General features: G+C 40.3%; 2 protein-coding genes across 4 annotated transcripts in view; both read right to left on the minus strand.

The window, feature by feature from the left end:
- Window positions 1-23,633, minus strand: part of OPTN (optineurin) — a 44,228-nt gene that overhangs the window by 9,647 nt on the left and 10,948 nt on the right. For all 3 annotated transcript variants that reach the window (XM_059184134.1, XM_059184132.1, XM_059184133.1), the window contains 8 exons: window positions 22,009-22,191; window positions 19,765-19,838; window positions 17,182-17,316; window positions 7,965-8,067; window positions 6,197-6,312; window positions 4,682-4,831; window positions 3,842-3,935; window positions 456-614 (listed from right to left, as the gene is read on the minus strand). In XM_059184134.1, coding sequence (XP_059040117.1) covers window positions 456-614; window positions 3,842-3,935; window positions 4,682-4,831; window positions 6,197-6,312; window positions 7,965-8,067; window positions 17,182-17,316; window positions 19,765-19,838; window positions 22,009-22,191 — 1,014 coding nt within the window. The remainder of the gene's footprint in view (window positions 1-455; window positions 615-3,841; window positions 3,936-4,681; window positions 4,832-6,196; window positions 6,313-7,964; window positions 8,068-17,181; window positions 17,317-19,764; window positions 19,839-22,008; window positions 22,192-23,633) is intronic.
- LOC131838280 (heterogeneous nuclear ribonucleoprotein A1-like) lies at window positions 15,445-17,112 on the minus strand. Its single transcript, XM_059184135.1, has one exon. The coding sequence runs from the start codon at window positions 17,048-17,050 to the stop codon at window positions 16,025-16,027; it is 1,026 nt and encodes a 341-aa protein (XP_059040118.1). The 5' UTR covers window positions 17,051-17,112; the 3' UTR covers window positions 15,445-16,024.

A 23,633-nucleotide genomic window follows, 5' to 3' on the forward strand; every position in this document is an offset into this window, starting at 1 on the left:
TAAGGATGTGGAGCAATGGGGATTCTGTTGGTTGGAGCGAAAACTGATACAACCACTTTGTAAAAGTATTGGCCACATCCACTAACATTCAGTAATACGTGAACTCTAGCAATGTGCTCTTCCACTCCTAGCTAGGTATGTACCCACAGAAAGGAAGGCAAAGTCCAGCAAAGAGAGATACGCACAAGAATGTCAGAACAACCTTAATTATACCGGCCCAAACTGAAAATAATCCAACTACTTATCAACTGTAGCATAGATAAATTCATTGAGCTCTACCCTTAAAAGTTTGGTGCACTTTCCATCCATGATATGCTTTAATAAAAAAAAATCTTTAAATATATTGGTGGAAATTATATAACATCCAAAAATATATTTTGAACACCATCACTTTCCCATATGAGAACAGAACCATGGTTGGCCTCACTCAGTTCATGTTTCAGAACATAGCTTACCTGAGCCCGAAGAACGGTCATGGTTTCCAGGTCCTCCTCCTGCTTGGCGATGGTCTGCTTCATCTCATCCATCTGAAGCTGCTTGGAAGCCAAGGCCTTCTCTGCCACTTCCAGCTTTTCACTTAGTTCTTGAAGTACCACCTTATCCACTTTTTCAGACTAAGAGAGACAAGATTATTCTAGAAATGACTGTGAAATAATTTAACCTATTTTTTTAAAAAGATTTATTTATTTAGGGGCACCTGGTTGGCTCAGTAGGTTAAGCCTCTCCTTCAGCTCAGGTCATCATGATCTCAGGGTCCTGGGATTGAGCTCCACATCGGGCTCTCTGCTCAGCAGGGAGCCTGTTCTCCCTCTCTCTCTGCCTGCCTCTCTTCCTGCTTGTAACCTCTCTCTCTTTCTCTGTCAAATAAATAAATAAAATCTTTTAAAAAAAGATTAATTTATTTAAGTGGAGAGTGTGCATGAACAGGGGTGGGGAGAGGCAGAGGGACAGAGAGAGTCTCAAGCAGCCTCCTCACTGAGCGTGGATCCTAACGTGAGGCTTGGTCTCATGACCCTAAGATCACAACCTGAGCCAAAATCAAGAGACGGTTGCCTAACCAACGATGCCCCCCAGGCACCTCTAATTCAAGCTATTTTGGTAAAACATTAAATGAAGTTTTATTTTTTTAAATGCCTGGCTCTAAACTGTTCTGTTAATTAGCAATGATAACTTACTCAGAAAGTTGTACTCATTTAACTTAGAAAAAACACTTAAAGAAGGGAAACGATGACAAACCCTGATCTCAGTGAGGCTGTAACTTGCTGATACTGTTACTTTCCCCACTGATGTTACTCTTAAATGGCGAAGTCCGTAGAAAAGCAGAAACATGTTCAAATTAAAAATTGATCACCTCACACCTGCCAGAATGACTAGTATCAAAACCAACCAACCAACCAAACAAAACCCAACAAGTGTTGGCAAGGATGTGGAGAAAAAGGGGAACCCCTGAGCACTGTTAGTGGGAATGCAAACTGGTGCAGCCACTCTGGAAACACTGTGGAGGTTCCTCAAAAAGTTAAAAATAGAACTACCATATGATCCAGTAATCCCACTCTCCAGTATTTATCCAGAGAAAATGAGAATACTAATTCAAAACGATATATCCATTCCTATGTTTACTAGAGCATTATTTACAATAGCTAAGATATGGAAGCAATCTAACTGCTCTTCAACAGATGAATAGATAAAGAAGATGGGATCTATATACATACATACATACACACACACACACACACACACACACACACACACACACATGAGAATATTACTCAGACATAAAAAGACTGAAATCTTGCCATCTGTGACAATATGGATGGACCTAGAGGGTATTACGTAAAGTAAAGTAAGTCATAGAAATAGACAAATACTGTACGATTTCACTTATGTGGAATGTAAAAAAACATTTGTTTTGTTAAGGAGAGAGACATAGGGGGATGAAGGAGATCAAGAAGTGCAAACTTGTAGTTTGTAGTTATAAAATAAATAAGTCAAGGGATGTACAGTACAGCACAGGAACACAGCTGACCCTCAAACAATGCACGAGTTAGAGGCACTGAGCCCCTGCAGAGTCACAAATCCACATGTAACTTTTGACTCCCCAGAAACTTAACTAGTGACAGCCTATGGCTGACTGGAAGACTTACCAATAATTTAGTGGGCTAACATATATTTTGTATGTTATATGTATTATATACTGTGTTCTTACAATAAAGTAAGCTAAAAAAAAAAAAGAAAATGTTATTTAAAAAGTCGTAAGGAAGAAAAAACACGTATACAGTTCTGTATTTTTAAAAAATCTGCATATTAAGCAGACCTGTACAAATCTTTCGTTCAAAGGTCAACTGTACAGTTAATACTATTGTAATAACTCTGTACAGTGACAGATGGTAGCTATAATTATGAATGTTTCATAAGGTATATAAATTTCAGATCACTATGTTGGACACTGAAAACTAATATGACATTGTGTGTCAACTCTACTCCAATTAAAAATAGATAAGTATATAAATAATGAAAAAATTTTACTAGTCCTAGAGAGGAACAATATTTTTTTAAAAGATTTTATTTATTGATTTGACAAATACAGATCACAAGTAGACAGAGAGGAAGGCAGAGAAAGAGAGAGGAGGAAGCAGGCTCCCTGCTGAGCAGAGAACCCGATGTGGGGCTCGATCCCAGGACCCTGGAATCACGACCCGAGCCAAAGGCAGAGGCCCCAACCCACTGAGCCTCCCAGGCGCCCCAGGAAGAATATTTTATTAAAAAAAATATGTAGTGTCTGGGTGGCTCAGTCAGTTAAGCATCTGACTCTTGGTTTTGGCTCAGTTCCTGATCTCATGGTTGAGGGATCAAGCCCTGTGTCCTCGGCTTTGTACTCAGCAGGGAGTCTGTTTGAAAGATTCTCTCCCTCTGACCCTCCCCTGAAAGATTCTCTCTCTCTAAAAATAAATAAAACTTAAAAAAAAAAAAGGAAAACAAAGAGTCCATTTACAAGCATATAAACTCAAAGATCCCTTCTAATTCAAAGCATTCATGATCTTTACTCATTTATCCCAGCTTTATCCAAGTAAAACTGACAAATTAAATTATAAGATATTTAAAGTGAACAATGTAATAATTTGATATGCATATACAGTGTGAGAGAGTTCCCCCCACTAGGTTAACAGGCACATCTATCACCTCACACATCTTCCCATTTTTAAACTGCCACTCCTTGCTGGTGGTATACTAATGTAAGTTGCAGTCCAGTGAGTCCAGGGTCTCAAGGTCACTGGCAGCAGCAAGCTAGCCCTGTAACAGCTCCATGGAGACAACCCCTCCAGTGGCCACCCATAGTCTCACTGTGCTCTGGTCACGTGGGAACCCATGCTGGTAGCTCTCCTATGAACCCACTCACTTTAGAAATGCTAAAAGCTATAACATCTGGGCGGCTCAGTTGGTTAAGTGTCCATCTCTTGGTTTCGGCTCAGGTCATGATCTCGGGGTCCTGGGATAGAGCCCGGAGTCAGGCTCCATGCTCATCAGGAGTCTGCTTGAGATTCTCTCTCCCTCTCCCTCTGCCCCGCCCCACCATACCCCTCCACACTCTCTCCCCCTCTCTCAATAACTAAATAAATAAATCTTTAAAAAAAGAAATGCTAAAAGCATTTTATAGAGCACATTATAACACTGGGGCAACCTCAGAAGCTATATACACTTAGACATAAGAAATCAATTATAAACCGAAGAACCGCCTTTGAAACCAGAGTCAGTTAAGGATTAGCACAACATTTTGCATATAAAAATGTTTATAGTTTCTGTTCCTTATGCGACTATGAAAGTCATTTTTTTCTATGAGTACCTCTTTCCTTTTCAGTTCCTCCAGTGTTTTCAATGAATTATTGTATTCTTGAAGAAGTTTGTTATGGGTCAACTGAAGAGTGGCTAACTTGGACCTGTTTAAAAAAAAATAAGAATTAGAATTTGGGGAGAAAATATAAAAACTTAGTCTTACTTTCCCACCTTCTTCTGAAAACTTGACTAGTAAAACCTTCTCTCCTACCTTTCCCATTCCACTACCTGCCAGCCTTTTTTTACTCTCAAAGAAAACAATCTTTCAAAAAAAAATCAACACTGGGGCACCTGGGTGGCTCAGTGGGTTAAGCCTCTGCCTTCGGCTCAGGTCATGATCCCAGGGTCCTGGGATCGAGCCCCGCAAGGGGTTCTCTGCTCAGCCAGGAACCTGCTTCCCTCTCTGTCTCTGCCTGCCTCTCTGCTTACTTGTGACCTCTGCCTATAAATAAATAAATAAATAAAATCTTTTAAAAAAAAATCAACATGAAGTGTGTAAACCTGGTGATTCACAGACCTGTACCCCTGGGGATAAAAATATATGTTTATAAAAAAAAAAACTCTTAATAAAGGACAAATCCAAAGGAAAAAATAAAAAAATAAAAAATAAAAAAAATCAACATAGATTACAAGTAACTTAGTAATTTTGTTATAATAGAACAAAGTTTATCTCTTCAAAGAAGTCTCCTGGTACCCCTTCAAATACATAAAAGAGAATAAATACAAATACATAAATACAAATACATAAAAGAGATATATAAAAGAGAAAAATTTTAAACTTATTCTAAATCCTAATTCCAATCTTATGGAAGTGCTCTTCTACCTTCTTCCAGCAAGTGGGCATACTCACTTTTCCTCTTCAGTTTTAGCTTGCTCCATTTTGATTTCTGATTTCATGCTTTCCACTTGTAGCTCCAACTTTTTGTTGTTATAAACAAGCTCTTGCTTTTCATTCAGCTCTGAAGGGATTGCAGAATTTTTCCTTTCAAGGGACTGACATCTAGGAAATATCATGAGGATAAACAATGATCCTTCATTTCTCAGCGGCTTTTAAATCAAACCCAAGATTATGTACCAAAACAAAGAAATTTAGGATTGCCATTTTCAAGGACTTAATGGTGCAAAAAAATATTTTATACTCCTTGCTTCTTTACTAGAAGCAAATAATATTTCTAAACCCACATGACTAAACATTAAAAAATACAGACCTTTTTTTGGAAAAGAAATTTACATATTCCTAAACCCTTATGCCTAACGTTAAAAAAAAGGTACAGATCTAAGGTCAAAGAAGCTATGGAATAATGGCCTTAAGTAGACATGCCAGTATATTTTTGTTCTTCAACACAGACCAAAGTAGTAATTGGCTAAAGGTGCTTTTCATAGAGTGATACACGGATATCTTCAGTATTTTGAGAAGTGTGGGTTCTGTCAAAATGCACAAAGAATATGTCCAAAGATTCAATAAGGGAAAAGGAAGTGTCTTAAGGTCTCTTAAAGATCAGAAAGAGAATTTCGATATAATCATAGGAAACATGAACCACAGTTTCCTAATAGCAAGGCATTAACACCAAGCATGGTAAACCTCTCAATATGTTACAAGGTAGGGATAATGACACAGATTTTACAAATGATAAAACTAGGGCTCAGAGAGGTTAAATAAATAACTTGCTCAAGGTAATACCACAAATAAATTCTAGATCCATGTTTCAACTAAGCCTGTTTGTCCAAAGTCCTTAGCTTTAGCTGTTATGCTCTGCTGATTTACCATAAGATGGTAGAGCCTTGGTAAGCATAACTCTAAGGCAACACATGCTCATGTACTGAACTGGATTTATGTTTGCCAACTAATCCAAAAGAACAACATCAACTTAGCTTTTTAAGATTTGGGGTAATTTGCTACATTAAGAAAAATAAACGCAAAGTTCTGAATTTAAATATTAGCCTTCATAATTGATTAAAAATGAATTCTTTTTCCTCAAGAAATCTCCCTGAAGTTCTTCTTTCTCTTTGCAGCTTCATTTATGTTTGCTTACATCAATATTGTCAGCTCAGGTAAGTCACAGGAAATCTGGCTTACTGTTTTTTTTTTAATAGGTCATCCCATAGGCTATAGCATGTGTAACCAACATCCTGGAGCAGCGGAATCAGATTTCCCTGGACCCCATTCCCCCACATTACAAGTATTTCATATTTATAAATGAACCTGTATGTTAATCTAGACATTAGTGTTTTCTGAATTCATATTTTAATTAGGTTTCTATTTTATTTTTAGTAGCACAGTAATGAAACTATGTTTTTACATAACAATATATTTTGTAAAAATGTCCATTTTCTAAAGAAAATAGAATTCATCTCTCATTCTTACTTCTCTTGAAGTCTCTTCTTCATTAGCTCAGCCTCACTGAGTTTCATATGAGCCTCTTGAAGCTCCTTAAATAGAGTCGTCACCTGAAGGTTCAATGTCTCCACTTCACTTCCAACCTGTCATTCAGGAAATCCCAAACACGCACATGTGATTCGGATCCAGACTAAATGAACCTTTTTGTGAGAAAACTGTGTGAACTATCATTGTCCAACTAAGACTGGTAAATCGATTACAATTTTGACAATTAATGTCGTAAATATCTTCCATGAAAAGAAATGTTTTAGCTACAGCTCTGTTTCCTTATATGTCTACATTTACTAATCATATACATTCTATGTTTCATAATATGTAATTTACAAACATATGGCAATATTCATATATAAAACTGTTTTTCTTACATAACTGATCAATTTGTATGCATTGTGATAATGACTTCATCATAATTTTTTTTTTTCCTATAGACATGTGTGGAGTTTATTTAAAGGGTAGAAGAATTGTCTCCTTTTTGATTCTGGCAACCCAAGAACATCCCCTCTTAAGACTTGTAGGGGTGAAAATTCACACAAACACTCCCAGACGTTAAGGTTCTAGGTTTTGCTAGTTTCTGCTCACCCTCTGTCAGACCTCAGTTAATCCTGATCATGGTTCAGGGGATCAGAGAGCACAGCAGAGTCAAAGCAAAATCTAATTTACCCAGAGAGCAGCTTATGCTCATAGTCCTTGGCTGATTTATGTTTCTAGTTTACTCCACTCTTTTCAATGAACCGAGTTTTTCCTGGCAGCTCCAGAATGGCTATCAGTGGTGCCATGGAAATCTCAGTACTCTTCTACTACCAGTTGTCAAATTGGCTTTAGTCCACAACACACTATGACTCCCGGGTTGTCTCTTCATCTCAGTGTTTTCAGTGTTCTCCAGTCTCTTGAAGTAGGAAACTCAGCCCAGAGCATGGAATACAGTAGACATTCAACATGTATTTGCTGAATAAGTGAATTGGCTACAGTGAGCATCTTACAGAAATGTCTTTCATGTGGACGACTACAGCTCTTATAACTTCCTGCCTTCATCCACCCTCCCTAAGCTTAAGACTGAGTGACAGGCTCTAGGGCACAGCTTGGTGCCACAGAACACTGGCAACAGAAACATGAACCTTTACATTCAAACTATTTCATTCAAACCAGTAGTAGGGGAGAACCGAGATCTTTCAATTTTATCCCAAGTTTCTGGGTCATATTCTCAAATAATCTCACTATAAAGTGGGCAAAATTCCTTCTCCACTAGAGGGCCTGTTCACTCACAAAGTTAGGAGTGAAAATCAGCCAAGAAGGGATAGAGCTTGGGTGGTTCAGTAGATTGGACATCTGACTCTTGACTCTTCCCAGGGTCATGAGATGGGAACCCTGTGTCGGGCTCTGCCCTCCACTGGCAGTCTGCTTTGGATTCTCTTTCTCCCTCTCTCTTTGCCTCTCCCCTCACTCATGTATACTCTTGCTCTCTAAAATAAATAAATCTACCTTAAAAAAAAAAAAAAAAGAAGATACAGAGGTGTGATTCCCTAGAATCACTGGGATAGGAGCACATCTCACTATAATTTACTATGGATGAAATTCGAATCAGGTCAAGGAAATATGAGAGAAATAGAATATAATATATCCAACTTTATGATTATTTCTATTTCTAAATCTAATGACACAGCACAAGACGCGACTTCAGATATGACTCTTAGGTACATCAGGGGTGTGACAGCAGCCTTAGAACCCAAGTACCTACAGTTTCGGGGCCTTTCTCCTCTTCTTTCTCTTTTTCTGTGCTTCTCTCTGTCTGGGTCTCAATGTCAGAATGATCACTGGCTTTCTTTTCAAAATATGAAACTCTGAAAAATATAGAAAATGGAAAAGTTACTTTGTCTTTGGCTTCAACAGGAACAGCAATTGCAGAAGCCCCAAAACCAACATTGTCTGAAATCTGGATGGAAGATCAGGGATTTCAAAATCTCTCTGTATTTGCTATATTATATATTAACCTTTTGGGGTTTAGCTCTCATTCTAAAATTGGCTAGATGTGATTTAAGGGATGAATTCATGTAGAGATAAAAGATGGGCATAAATCACACCAAATACTTACAAAAACTGTCTCTTTCCATGTACAGCAATACACACAAATATCTTAAAAATCTGTGTCTTTGTTGTACATACATGTGTGTGTGTGTTACATGAGTATGCATCCATTTATAAAGATCCAGCAGAGAAAGGAAGCCTTTTTGGACCCATCTAAGTTCACAAGTCCTTAAAAACAAACAAATGTACCAAAATTCTTACAGTGAATCATAACCACACAAAAGCCAGCCCAAGGCAAATGAAACAAGAGATTTCTCGTTAAGGACAGTGAACTGAATAAAGAGATTTCTCGTTAACGACAGTGAACTGAATATATGCACATAATTTTTTTTGCCACTCTGTACTCCACCAAAATGACTTTTAAAAAGCTATCTACATACAAGAACAAAGAGAAAGGGAGAGGAAATAACAGCAAGAAGATTTGGGGAGTATGACTATGAGTGGGAACTGACTTGGAAGCCTAGTAAGGCTGGGTCTGAAGTCAACATTAGGGAAAGCCAAGACTTAACCTAATCTACACTGTGGGAAGTAGAAGGATCAGGAGTCCGTGACACCAGGTACCTCTGGATGTGGGGACAAAGGTGGGGCCTGTTTAAGAGGGACTGGAAGTGATGTCTGGGTGGCTCATCAGTTGGGCATCAAGTCTTGATCTCATCAGGGTCATGAATTCTGCCCCATGTTGGGCTCCACCCTGGGTGTGGAGTCTACTTTAAAAAAAAAAAGAGGGTCTAGAATATCACAAAATAAGGGCTTTCTGGGTTCAGACATTAGTCAGAAATGAGACATGGGTTCTTCTATAAGAAGAACTTACACACAGAACATTAGGACCCTCAGCCCCCTCATTTACTCATCTCAAGAACTTCCACATTTGAGAAATGCCCTCCAGGCAGGAGGCTGGAAGAGTATCCTCTGGAGTATGTAACTAGGATAAGGGAAAAGATTGAAAGTTTCTGACACAGCACTTCCCCAAGGAAACCTCCAAGCCGGATCTCTCTAGATGTGCACTGAGAGCTTCAATCAGCTTCTGATACCCTGTAATAAATCTAATCAAACAGCCAAGATTACTAGACATTTAAGGAAAATCTTAATAAGAAACAGAAAAAAGTAACTTACTGAAAACAGAATATCCCAGCAGGGAAATAAATGTCAAAAATATCATTAAGATTTTTAGAGAGATGAGGAAACATTACAACCACCAAAAAAAATGGAACACAATAAAAAATTACTACTCAAAGGTTCTCCAAAAAAAGCTTCTCCTCCACAAAAAAAGGGAAAATGAAAGTTGATCAAATTTATCAGAAAGGAGAAAAAGGGAGAGACAGAGAAAAGGAACAAGGAGTTAAGAAAATTAGAGGAGGGGCGCCTGTGTGGCTCAGTGGGTTAAAGCCTCTGTCTTCAGCTCGGGTCATGATCCCAGAGTCCTGGGATTGAGCCCCACATCAGGCTCTCTGCTCCGCTTGCCTCTCTCTCTGCTTGTGATCTCTGTCAAATAAATAAATAAAATCTTTTAAAAAAAAGAAAAAGAAAATTAGAGGAGAGGAGATCCAATTAAAAAAATAGTAATGCTATAAAGAGAGAACAAAGACAATTGAGGGTAAGAGATCATCACTAAATTAATTCAAGATCATCTCTCAAGAACTGAAGGACATGAGTTTGCAGAATGAAAGATCCTAAGAGTGTCCAGGACAGATGAAAAACAGGCTCACACCAAAGTATGTGAGAAGTCTCATCCCCAAAGATGAGGAGCCAGAATGGCAGAGGGTCTTTTTAGCATTAACACCAGAAGCTAGGACACAATGAAGCAAAGCTTTTGAAATGTGGAGGGGAAATTATATCCGATAACAGAATTCTATACCTAGCCCAACTATCCATGAAGTATAAAGGCAGAAGGAGAGATTTTTAGATATGCAGGTCTGAGAAAATATACTGCCCATATATTCTTTTTTAGTCAGTTAGTGGAAATGTGGTAAGCTTTGTTTGAGAAAAACAATAACAACATTTAAAAAGAGTAGAAAAGGTGTTGGATTCAGGAAGCAAGTGATGGAACACAGGAGAGCTGAAGGAATTTCTCAGGCTGAAGGCAAAGGGAGACGCCATGAGACAGGATCTAGAAAGCAAGTATTCTCCAGAGAGAATATGACTAGACTACTAACATGTCTGAATGCATCTGAGAGAGTTCTGCACTGAAGAAGAGTATGAGGAAACTAAGCAAATTTTAAAGATGTAATTATGCACAGAAGTAAGAAAAAAAAAGTTGTATAAAAAAAGGAAAGGTGTTCAAGGCACAGAGCAGAGCTCAACCGAGTACTCCCTGGGCGCGCCTAATAACGTAAAATGCCGAGTAGTTACCTAACTAAATTTCAGTATAGCCAATTTCGGAGGTGGGGCAGGTAAGTCAGGTCCACAAGCATCTGTGTGTGCAACGGGAGGTCAGTAGATTGTGTTCACAATAGGGGGACAACTCAGTAGCAATTTAAGCCTGGTGCATGGAGGGAAATATCAAAATGGTCACAACGTCACAAATTGCCAAACCTAACTAGTGAACAGACACTATTTTGGGCTAAGCCAGATAAATCGGGTAAGAGCCAGCTGGTGTGGAGTTGATGGATGGGCCTTTTTCACACCACTCATGTATGACCCAGGGCTCTACTTTTGAATAATCATTTATCTTACTTTTCTAGGGCAAATTCTCATCTTGGAGTGACCTTCCCTGCAACTTCTTGACTCTCTTGGGCCACAATTCCTACACTCCCTCCCACTTTTTTTTTTAAGATTTTATTTATTTGATAGACCGAGATCACAAGTAGGCAGAGAGGCAGGCAGAGAGAGAGGAGGAAGCAGGCTCCCTGCTGATCGGAGAGCCCGATGCGGGGCTCGATCCCAGGACCCTGGGATCATGACCCAAGCTGAAGGCAGAGGCTTAACCCACTGAGCGACCCAGGCGCCCCCACTTTCCCCTTTTTTACTTGCTGTCAGTTAAATTTGTTTAGAAAGTACAAATCACATGAAATATGAATCCTGGAAAACAATCAGGGAAAGAAAAAGACAAATCTACAGTCCCATTGCCCCACAAATCTCCTAAGAGTTTTCAGAATAAATTTCATGCTGTCTGTATCCCTATTTGTTGTGATTAATGAAAACAGTTGAAGACTCACTTGTTTGAGAAAGAGACATGTTAGGTCTTGGGATGTGTTTTCATCATATCCTATACAGCACGTACAAGCAAGGCTATCCAGATATCAGGGATTTTATTTCTTGGTTTTCAGTTCTGCCATAGTGAGGGGGAAATCATCATCCTGATACCCACCCAGAGAGCATGAGTCTTTTGACTTACCAGTTGTTAAATACTGAGAGAGGGCTGGCTCAGAGAATGGAGATTTAATGCTATTGAGAAAGCAACCCTTTCTAGGTGCTCAAGGTGGGAGACTAAACACAGCCATCTCAAAGGCATGCCTGACTTCCTAGGGCCATCCGAAGAACTACTGCTACAGGGAGAAGGCTGTGATTATTCTGAAAGCAGGAATTATATATATCATATGAATGATGAGGAGGTATAATTAGTAAATTCCTAAGTTGACACTTTCATCATGAAAGCTAATCATGTTGTCTAAGTACAGATGAATTACTGGCTCAACCTGACTTCTGAGAATGGTGTGCAGAACACAGGAGGGGTAAAAGTGTCTACGAAATAAAAACATGCTGCTTGTTCATGGCTCCTAAAGGTCTCCTTCAAAGGGTAACATTTTTCCCTTTAAAAATAGCTTGGTAACTAAGGTGTAAAAAGAGTGCTTTTATTTATCTATCTATGCATTATTACTATGTTTTAGGATTTGCTGAAAAGACAGGACAAATATTTTGCTCCATTAGAATACATGCTACTAGTCTCCTAGAAGTCAAACCTTGAAATTTTCTAAGGGACAACAAGAGGATATGGTGTAAACATATAGGATTCAGAGCCAACGTGCCCTCCATACCTTTTGAAATGCGCTGATCATGAAATCAGTCATTGGACCAAAGCCGATGTGTCTTCCAGGTTAACATCATCTGAATAAGGAACTTATGTTTCATATTTGACAAAAGATCTTTCTATAGTTGAAAATTAAAATGGTTTCAGGAGCACCTAGATGGTGCAGTTGGTTAAGCATCCTACTCTTGGTTTCAGCTCAGGTCCTGATCTCAGGATTGTGAGACTGAGCCCTGCCCTGGGCTCCACACTCAGGGCAGAGTCTGCTGGAGACTCTGTCTCTGGCTCTCCCTCAGCCCCTCCTGCCTCCCTCTCTAAAATAAATAAATCTTAAGGTGTAAACTACTTCAGTTAGAAAGTACTTCTCACAATGCTATAATGTTAAGATTAATAAGCCATTTATACTGTCTGAGAGAATCAATGATGTCATAGTATATTTACAATTAAATGTTGCAATTGCTGGAGCCTTAAAACTATTGCATAACCTCTCCCATATCCTACATAGTTTAGCACTTTGCATTTCTTAAAAGTGCATTTGCACATAGAAATTCATTGACTTCACAACTCTACAGTGTATGAATTCTATCCCAAAGTGGGTGTGTGTGTGTGTTCTCATATATACCATATTCTATGAGGCCAGTATTTCCCTTACACCAAAACCAGACAAAGACATTACAAGGAAAGAAAACTATGGACTGATACAACTTATGAATAAAGATGTAAAAATCCTTAACAAAATTTTAATAACCTAAACTAGCAACATATAGAAAGGATTATACATCCAAGTGGATTTACCCAGGAATGAAAGGTTGGTTTAACACATGAAAATCAATCACTACAATATATCATATTAACAGAAGTTTAAAAAAACCATTAGTTGTCCCCATGGACATGGAAACAGCATTTCACAAAATTCAAAACTCTTCATGATAAAAAGTACAACAAGCTAGAAATAGAAGGGAGCTTCTCAACCTGATAAAAGCATCTATGAAAACTTGCAGCTAACATCATACTTGATGGTGAAAGGTTGAAGGCCTTCCCCCCAAAACAAGCATGACTGCTTTCTCCACTTTACTTAACATGTGCTAGAGATTCTAGCCAGGGAAGTCACACAAGAAAAAGAAATACAAGGTACCCTTTCTGGTAAGAAAGAAAGAACACTATTCCTTTGCATAGGACATGATTTTGTATAAAGAAAATCCCAAGGAATCCACTAAAAAACTATTAGTGCTAATACATGAGTTCTAGCAAGGTTTCAGGATACAAGATCAATGTACAATATACAATATACAAAAAAGTCAGTGGTATTTCTACACACTAACAAAGAAATTTTTAAAAAATTTAAAAAGAAATCTGGGGCGCCTGGGTGGCTCAGTGGTTTGGGCTGCTGCCTTCGGCTCGGGTCATGATCTCAGGGTCCCTCTCTCTCTCTCTCTCTCTGCCTGCCTCTCTGCCTACTTGTGATCTATGTCTGTCAAATAAATAAATAAAATCTTTAAAAAAAATTTAAAAAGAAATCTAAAAAACAATTTCATGTATAAAAGGATTAAAAAGACTAGAAATCATAGTAACAAATTTTGAAAACTAGTTTAAGACCTGTATACCAAAAATGACAAAACATAATTGAAATACGTTACAGATGACCTAATGAAATTACAGGTTATCTTTCACGGATCAGAAGATTTAATATTGTTGAGATGGCAATGCTCCCCAAACCAAACTCCAGATTCAATGCAATCCCTAACAAAATCCCAGCTGACTTTCTTTTTTTTTTTTTTTAACCAGAAATTAACCAATTTATCCTAAGATTTATACAGAAAAGCAAGAAGCCAGGACAGCCAAAATAATCTTTCAATTTAAGAACCTACACTTCCTGATTTCAAAATTTAACTGTAGGGGCGCCTCATGGCTCAGTGGGTTAAAGCCTCTGCCTTCTGCTCAGGTCATGATCCCAGGGTCCTGGGATCGAGCCCTGCATCGGGCTCTCTGCTCAGTGGGGAGCCTGCTTCCTCCTCTCTCTCTCTCTCTCTGCCAGTCTCTCTGCCTACTTGTGATCTCTGTCTGTTAAATAAATAAATAAAACCTTTAAGAAAAAAAAAATTAACTGTAGTAATCAAGACAGTGTAGCATATGCAAGGGATAAGCATATAGATCGAAGGAATAAAATTGAAGGTTTAGAAATTAATCTTTACATACATGGCTAACTGATTTATACCAAGGGTGCCAAGGCAGTTCACTGACGGAGAGAAGGGTCTTTTCAACAAACGGTGTTAGGGTGACTGGATATCCACACACAAAAGAAAGAAGTTGGACCCTGATCTCACATCATATACCCAAATGAACTCAAAACAGATCAGAGACCTGACTGTAAGAGCTAAAACTATAAAGCTCTTAGAAGAAAACATAGGAGTGAATCTTTGTGACCCTGGGTTAGTCAGTGGTTCATTAGACACAACATCAAAAGCACAAATGACAAAAGAAAAAGAGATAAAGTGGACTACATCAAAATTAAAAAAAAAAAAAAAGTTGTGCTGCAGGAGGTAAAGAGGTAATTCACAGAATGGGAGAAAATATTTGCAAATCATATACCCTCAAAAAGGATTTGCATCTAAAATATATAATGAACTCTTAGGACTCAGCAATAAAAAGGCAATCCAATTTTTTTTAAATGGGCAAAGGATTTCAATAGATATTTTCAAAGATGATATACAAATGATCAACATGAAAAGATGCTCAACATTATCAGTCATTAGGAAAATGACATCAAAATCACAATGAGACACCACTTTACATCCACGAGGATGGCTGTCATCAAGAAGGCGGATGATTACACGTGTGAAGGAGGACATGGAGAAAAGCAGGACCCTCAAACGTAAAATGGCGCAGCTACTGCAGGAAACAGGTCGGTAGCTGCTCAAACCATTCAACACAGAGATGCCAACGGCTCAGCGATCCCACTCCTGCGTATATACCCCCAGAGGGTTAAAAAAATACGTCCACGCAAAAAGTGCAAGAATGTTTACAGCAAACGTTATTCACAATAGATAAAAAGTGGGAACCAAAATGTTCACCAACTGTTGAATAAGCAAAATACTGACTAGTCACACAATGGACTATTATTTGGCAACAAAAAGGAAATGAAGAACTGATTTGTGCTACAACGTGGGTGACCTCTGAAAACATGATTCTAAATAAAGTCAGTCAACCACAAAAGACCACATGTCATATGGTTCCATTTGGATGAAATGTCCAGAATAGGCAAATCTGTGGAGACAGAGAACAGACTGCTGGGAGTAATGAGGGATCAGTGTTAACAGGTACTAGGTTTCTTACTTGGGGAAAAAAATGTTGCAAAATTATAATGTGGTCATGGCTACATAACTGGGAATATTCGTTTTTTTTTTTTTTTTTAAAGACACATTTATTCAGTGTCATGATCAGACTATTACATTTAGCAATCAACAGCATGGGTGCAAAAAAAAAAAATCTACATTAAAACCCTTTGTTGGAATGCTTTACACTTTCCACAGAACAGAAACAAAAATAACCTGTTATACAATTAGTCACAAATACAGTCCTCGAGTTTTTTTGCCCGTACACATGAGTATTGTCTAAAACATGCCTTCTTTGTAGCAGCTAGGCCCTGCCACCACTGTGCTTGGCTGAGTTCACAAATCTCTTGTAACCTGTAGCTTCCCTGTCACTTCTCTGGCTCTCCTCTCCTGCTAAGCTTTGTTTCCTGGCAGTAATTAAAACCTTCTGCCACTGCCATAGCTGCTGCTGCTGCTGCTGGAACCACCATAGCCACCTTGGTTTCGTGGTTTGGCGAAGTATTGGCCTCCACCACCATAAGGGCCAGAGCTTCTAGCTCCAAAATTGCCTCCTTTCATGGGTCCAAAATTTGAGGATTGATTGTTGTAATTGCCAAAATCATTAGAGCTTCCGCCACCTCCAAAGTTGCTTCCATCATTACCAAATCCGTTATAGCCATCCCCACTGCCACCATATCCACCACCACCTCGACTGCCACCAAAGCCACCTCGACCACTGAAGTTTCCTCCGCGACCAAAGTTGTCATTCCCACCAAAACCACCTCCACAACCACCACCAAAGTTTCCAGAACCACTTCGACCTCTTTGGCTGGATGATGCACTAGCCATCTCTTGCTTAGAGAGCGCTTTCCTTACTTCCCAGTTGTGGCCATTCACAATATGGTATTTTTGGATGACAATCTTGTCTACAGAATCATGGTCATCAAATGTTACAAAAGCAAAACCCCTCTTTTTGCCACTGCCTCGGTCAGTCATGATCTCAATCACTTCGATTTTCCCATACTGTTCGAAATAATCTCTTAGATGATGTTCTTCAGTGTCTTCTTTTTCACCAACAAAAATCTTTTTCACACTTAAGTGGGCACCAGGTCTTTGAGAATCTTCTCTTGAGACAGCCCTCTTTGGTTCCACAACTCTTCCATCCACCTTGTGTGGCCTTGCATTCATGGCTGCATCCACCTCCTCCACAGTGGCATATGTGACAAACCCAAAGCCTCTGGAGCGCTTGGTGTTCTGATCTCTCATTACCACACAGTCTGTAAGTGTTCCCCATTGCTCAAAATGGCTCCTCAGACTCTCATCAGTTGTTTCAAAGCTCAGACCTCCGATGAAGAGCTTCCGCAGCTGTTCAGGCTCTTTGGGAGACTCTGACTTAGACATGACAGCGGTGGGAGGGGAGACTTTAACGATGCTTACTCGGCGGCGTCCACGGGCAGAAAGCATAACTGGGAATATTCTAAACTATACTGAAATGTATACCTTAAATGCCTGGATTATCTGGTATCTTAATTTTATCTCCATAAAGCTGTTTTAAAAAAGCAATGTATGCATATTTCAAGTTACCTATTTCATACCTTTCTTTGGCTTCCTTGAGTGCAATTCCAAGCTTCTCCACCTTCTGGTTTTCCTCCCTTAGACAAAGCAGGAGCTGGCTCACAGTTAATTTCTCAAATTCCAAATAATTCCTGGCACTTTCTGTAGATTTGTTCCTGTACCAAGAACAGAATAAAGATTAAAAGGTTTTCATCAGAAAACACAAATGTCAAAGTGTCTAAGAAAGTAACTGAAACCACGTAAAGGAACTACTTTTTAGAATACTCTCCAAATAATTTTCATCTACAGACCAAATGCAGCTGGCCTGCGACCACCAGGTTCACACTCCTCCACACTGTCCAGGAAAGGGGTAGGGACTCTCAGGTAGTCCCGCCTTGCACTGTACACGCTCGCTTCCTCCAAATAGCCCATGTGCCCACTACATCAGACCCCAGAACCCCCAGGAATAGTGGAGCAGAGGTGGCCCCAGTTTCCGGGGCCTGGCCTTCCTAGAGAACTAGCCTCAGAGAGGATCACAGTCATACAAAGTACATGAACATGTGTGCTGCCTGGCAATACCCAGATTGCTGACCTTTCTCCAACTTGATATTCTCAGGTCAAGAGAAGAAGGTACTTTTTGTTTTTGATTTAAAATAACTATAGCAGAGAAATGTAAGCACCACTGGTATGTGAAATATTTTCCTTGATTTCGAAATCTGATTATATCAACAAGCAGGATGATGACAAACAAGACCAGGACCACCGGTATGACAGCTACACTTCCCGGATGACTGCAATGATGCTCACATTCAAGTTCACACATTTCATACACAGCCGGGATTAAATCCCAGTTCCTGACTTTGAACTCCACACCCAGTTATCAATCTCTGACTCCTTAATATACCTTAAAATGAGGTAAGAAAACAGTTACTAAAACATAACTGTGCCTTGGAGTGTCTGGCCGGCTCAGTCAGAGGAGCGTGTGTCCCTTCATCTCAGGGTCGTGAGTTCAAGCCCCACGTTGGATATAGAGATTACTTAAAAATAAAATCTTAAAAAACAAAAACAACCTATGGCTTAAAAGAGGAAATGGCTTTAGCAGGTGGCTATAGCTGAAGAGGAAGTGGCTTGGAAATTTCAGTCAGGGCCTTCTTCCTTCCCACCACTTCCAGGAAAGTCTTTCGATATTAAAAACAGCAGGATGGGGGAAAGCTGAGGAACTGCTAAGCGAGGAAGCAACTTTCATTTATGCTGACAGCCCTGTTTAATGAAAGATTATCTATCACTTATTTTATACTTGATGCAAGGGCTTGGGAGCAAAACTGGGAAAAAAGAAACAGCCTGTTTTTCTAAGTACATTTGTCACATTATGGGAAAAAAGGTATTAAAAGCCCATGAGAGAAGAGATTCCTAGATGAATTTTCAAATAACTGTCTATTTCAAAGAGACTAACCCAGCAGTAATTTGCATACAGGGGATGAGCCAACAGCCCATTCCAGGTGAGAGCTGTGAATGCCGAGCTCTTCTGTCATCTCTTCTGCCAAACCCCACCCCCCCCACCTCCACCACCATTTAAAATGTCTGCTTCCTAATGTCTACTTGGAATAGGTCACCTAGATGTCTGCATCTTCTTCTTCTTCTTCTTTTTTTTTTTTTTTAAAGATTTTATTTATTTGACAGAGGGAACACAAACAGGGGGAGTGGGAGAGGGAAAAGCAGACTTCCCGTGGAGCGGGGAGCCTGATGCAGGGCTCAATCCCAGGACCCTGGGATCATGACCTGAGCCGAAGGCAGAGGCTTAACCCACTGAGCCACCCAGGTGCCCCTAGGTGTCTGCTTCTTAATGTCTATTTGGAACAGGTCAACTAGATGTCTGCTTCCTGATGTCTATTTGGAACAGGTCAGCTTGAGACTCCACAGGTAAGACATCTGGCCACGGGGTATGACAGCGTTTTAGAGCACTTACAGTCCTTACTGGAGATCACTCAGGATCAGTCGTCTGGGCTCATTCTGGGGAATGAACAGGGAAGACAAAATGATAACATCCCACTTTATCGAGTTGAACAGCCCAGGCCAGGGCAAAGTGCACCAGTAAACAAATCAGCAAGCATGAGTCTTTTGATTAAGATTAAGTTTGTCTTCTCTTCTCATCTTATGGGAGATGAAACACCTCTAAATGGAGTGGTGAGGGTTGAGTTGGCCCACAGAGGGACCACACATTGTTTCTATTCTCTGCCAGCCTGGCTGTAACACTAAATCACATTCAAACCGGACATTCCTAAAAGGTCCTGGCATGGGGCGCCTGGGTGGCTGAGTCAGTTAAGCGGCTGCCATCTGCTCAGGTTAAGATCCCAGGGCCCTGGGATCCATCCCTGCATCAGGTTTCCTCCTTGGTGGGGAGTCTGGTTCCTCTCACTCTGCCTCTCCCCCTTCTTGCACTCTCTCTCAAATAAATAAATAAATTCTTAACAACAACAAAAAAAGGGTCCTGGCATCAATTAATGAGAATCAACTTTCACAGCCCAAGATGCTTGACCTCCTAGCGGCGAGCTGCAAGTGACAAGACAGCCTGGTGCGGGGGCGGGGTAGGAGTTGTCCATTAGCCCTAGCCCTTGTCTACATACGTGTCAATGGAATCAGTTCTTGTTGGTCCAGGACTTGTCCTGATTTCTCTCACTGCCACATCTGCGTCTCCTTCCTGTAAAGGCAGAATTGAAAGGGCTTTACCATGATAATGTCCACAAGACAAATTTTTTATCAAAAGAGAAAAAGGCAGTAAGATCAAGAATGTTGATGGCCTGCAACCCAAGGAAGCTACCGACATTTAAATGTGAGATGTTTCAACCAGGTCACTGAAATGGAATGGGAATCTAGCCTTCCCTTACTCTGCACACCCTGTCAGGATTATAAATATCTAGGCCAAGGTGTGAAGGTTCATGTCTCATCCAGAAGAGTCAACCTGACCCCGAACACATGAAAACTTATCTCCTCCCTCTCCTTGGCAGTTCATTCCCTTCTTTCCCAAGTTAAGGTCACATGAAGCTAGCGATACCTCCATCCAGCTTCCCTGTACAGGCCTTTAAAATGCAAAATGTCAGAACCTGCTGAAGCAATGTTGAAAAAGAGGCTGTTTTCTATGGGCAAAGCTCACAAAGCACAACATTGGCTCCTAGCGAAATCTGTATACATCATGGGCCACTTAAGCATACAAGAAGTCCAAGACCAGTCACATGATAGGAAAGACATTAATATTCCAATGAGCTAGCAGGAAAGTCTTCCGAAAATGCATGAACAAAGATGGTTCGAAACAACTCTGATTGTGTACATTTTTCCTAAACCTTGGGCAGTGTTTTCCAGTTCACAAGAAGCAAGGCAAGAAAAGCATGTTTACACTAAAACTAACTGTCACTCATGGGACCAGTGGAGGAGCGTATTGTGCTCACCATGCGCCCCAAAGGAAGAAGCCTCATTTGGAAACTTCTCATATGCTCCTTGGCCTTCCTGAACTTTGCCAGGTATTTGGAGAAGGTGAAAGCTGTTCGATCAAACCTGCATTTCATTATCTTTGGTCATCTGCAGAAAGGGTACTCTGGCAAAGCGTGCTTTCCATTTGGTATTTCAATTCTCCTGATTTCGGCTGCTATGAATACTCCTGAAGATTTATTAGGGAGCATGGATGGCATAGTTACTAAGAGCTGTCTCCCCATGCTACTACTCTTCAGTGAAGCAAAGGAACTGGAAAGCAAAGACAGTCACACACTAATAATTCTGACACGCCCAGGAGTTCACCTTTTTACAAGCTTCCCACACATTACCTACAAGGTCCGTATTTCTCTCTCAGAGACACTCTCTTTTTTCCTGTCTGATGTATGGTCTGATAAAGTTAACATGCCAGCAGGTATCACAGAGGATCTTATCCTTGTGGGTTTTTCTCCCTCAACATTTAATATTTTCTAGCGGCGGTGAAGGAGAGCGGCTCTGGGGCTCACAGACACGGACACCACAGATACTCGTCAGATGTTCAGGAAGGGGCCAGCACACGCCACTTCACTGAGCTCACTTCATTTTCGGTTCCACAGAAATGTGTCAGACACCCAGGGCTTCACCCTCAGCTCTGGAGGTGCCCAGGCACCTGCTGTTAGAAGCGGGGGCAAAGACAAGGTCAACCCTCCACCACAACCCCAATGGCACTAATTTCTTTTCTTCACTTCTTGTTTTTAATAAACCAAGGTTCCTCATAAGGCTTGTCTGAAAAGAGGGTTCTATTATTAAAAACTATTTTAAAGCCATCAGTTTGCCCCATCTTCTCATGAGTCTGTACACCCAAGTGCAGTGCGGGACACAGTGAAGGACCTGATCTGGAAAAGTGTATGTTTTCTGTTTTGTTTTATAGATCAGTCACAAGATATCTGATTTGTCAGTACCTACGGGAAGGAAAAGAAAAACTAACCCAATCCCTTTTGTCATAAAAGATAATCAGTATTCTTCCATTTCAGCCATGATAGCCCTCATCAGTATTAAGACTTTTTTTTTGAGAGCGAAACAGAGAGAGCACGCATGGGAGAGCAAGGGTAGGGACAGAGGGAGAGAGAGAATCCCAAGCAGGCTCCATGATCCAAGCAGGATCTCATAACCCTGAGATCGGGACCTGAGCCAAAATAGAGTCAGACGTTTAACCCACCGAGCCACCCAGGTGCCCCTAGGATTATGTCATACTTAAAAAGGAGAGCCAATTTATCTTGGTGATATTGATGCTGAAACTCCTGCCCTCTTTGGCTTTGGTGTGTTGAAAAGACATGATGGTAATCTAGGTGTCTAGGTGAGCTTTTGTAATTTGCTGAAAATGAAATGAAAACCAGGACACTTACAGCTATCCTGATTTCAACAAAGGAGTCTTCAGAAGAGCCCCCCGAATTCAGCTTGAGCTGTAGTTCTGACACAATCCCCAGCAGATCTGCTTTTTCAGCTTGGAGATAGGCCACCTGGGTCTTCAGCTGTTCGAGTTCCTGGTCTGCTTCTGCCTTGGGGACTTTGGGGTCCCCAGTGGGGTCCTGGATATATATTGTGATACAACATTTCAAATGGAAGATTTTACATTATTTTATTATATTCAAACAATACAAAGTTAAAATAATCTCATGACAAGAAAGAAAGACTTTCTCAGCATACAGGATAATATGACATGAAAGAAACCAATCAGACTTCGACAACGGTTAAGTTGTCCAAAACCTCAGAAAATAAGGACAAAAAGCTACCAAATCAACCCCTTGCCTTTTTTCTTCCCACACAAAGGGAGACCCACCCTCGCTCTCTCCATACTTGTCATGTATAGTTTGAAGTCAAAGCATCAAGCCATCTCATTACATGAAACATGAATGGTAAAGACAATGCAAAGTCCTAAATTCTCTCAGGAAGTTTGCTACACCTTATGTTGGTGTTTTTTTAGGCTGCTTAAAGGAAGCCCAGCGAGAAATAAGAAAACTGAAAATTTGGAGGCTGCTATGAAAGGTAAAAAAATTAAATTTCAGCCTATGTCGACACAAAGAACAAATACTCCTATTTACTAATACCAAGTATGTGTTGCGTTCCTCTTATTACACTTACTACCTGAGACAAAGTCTTAAGAGGAAGGGTCTGTTTAGATGCAGTGTTTTCATCTGGGAGCAGAGAAAACAGATTCCAGTCCACAGCCTGCTAATAGCTGTGTATGACATCTTGAGCAGATTTACTTAAAGTCTTGGCCTTGGTTGTGCTGGGTTAGAAAGGAAGACATGGTCCTAAGTGGTCTCTGTGGTCTCTGTGGTCCCTTCCAGCCATGACCTAGGAGGCCTCTCTGATTCCCTCCTCAGGAAATCTTCATTGTGTTTATGGGCATGGTGCCACCAGAAATACACACTTGAGGTTATCAGAGCATTACAACACAGCAATTCTCTCTCTCTTTCTCTCTCTCTCTCTTTCACACACACACACACACACACACACACACACACACACACCACCCATCTCCATGACAGATTTCCTAAGGAACCAGAAATAGCCCCAAAGGTTGTTAGGACAACCAAAAAGCATTAAAAGGATTCGCGTAAACCAGCTGGTCCCTGAAATATTGAAACCTGGAGAGAAAGATATTAATACGCAGCACAGGACTATGTCTCACACCAGTGAGATCATGTTCTTGCTTCACTGGGAATGTTCCCTTGCCAGGAAATGACCACAGGCCTGAGAGAAAAGAACTCATTGTGAAGCTGAAGAGTTAGATGTGCAGGGAAAGGTTATCAGCCTGGGCATCCTCTCTTGGTAATGACTCATTCCAAAGAAATGAAACCGTGAAAGTGGTAGAAAGTCAAAGGAGAGGCCCTACTTAGCCTGGACTAGGAAGCGAGCAGGTAAGGGCAAAGTCAGGTTCTATTAGGTATCTTCACATTTTCCTGCTGGACCCCTCTAAGGACATTTTATAGAATGGATTAAAAAAATTTTTTTTTGAAGAGAGAGT

Source organism: Mustela lutreola, chromosome 8 (genome assembly GCF_030435805.1).
Source record: "Mustela lutreola isolate mMusLut2 chromosome 8, mMusLut2.pri, whole genome shotgun sequence".
In the NCBI taxonomy this organism is placed as follows: domain Eukaryota; kingdom Metazoa; phylum Chordata; class Mammalia; order Carnivora; family Mustelidae; genus Mustela; species Mustela lutreola.

Coding starts and splice junctions, on each gene's coding strand:
- LOC131838280 (XM_059184135.1), bottom strand. CDS start 17,050: ATGCTTTCTGCCCGTGGACGCCGCCGAGTAAGCATCGTTAAAGTCTCC.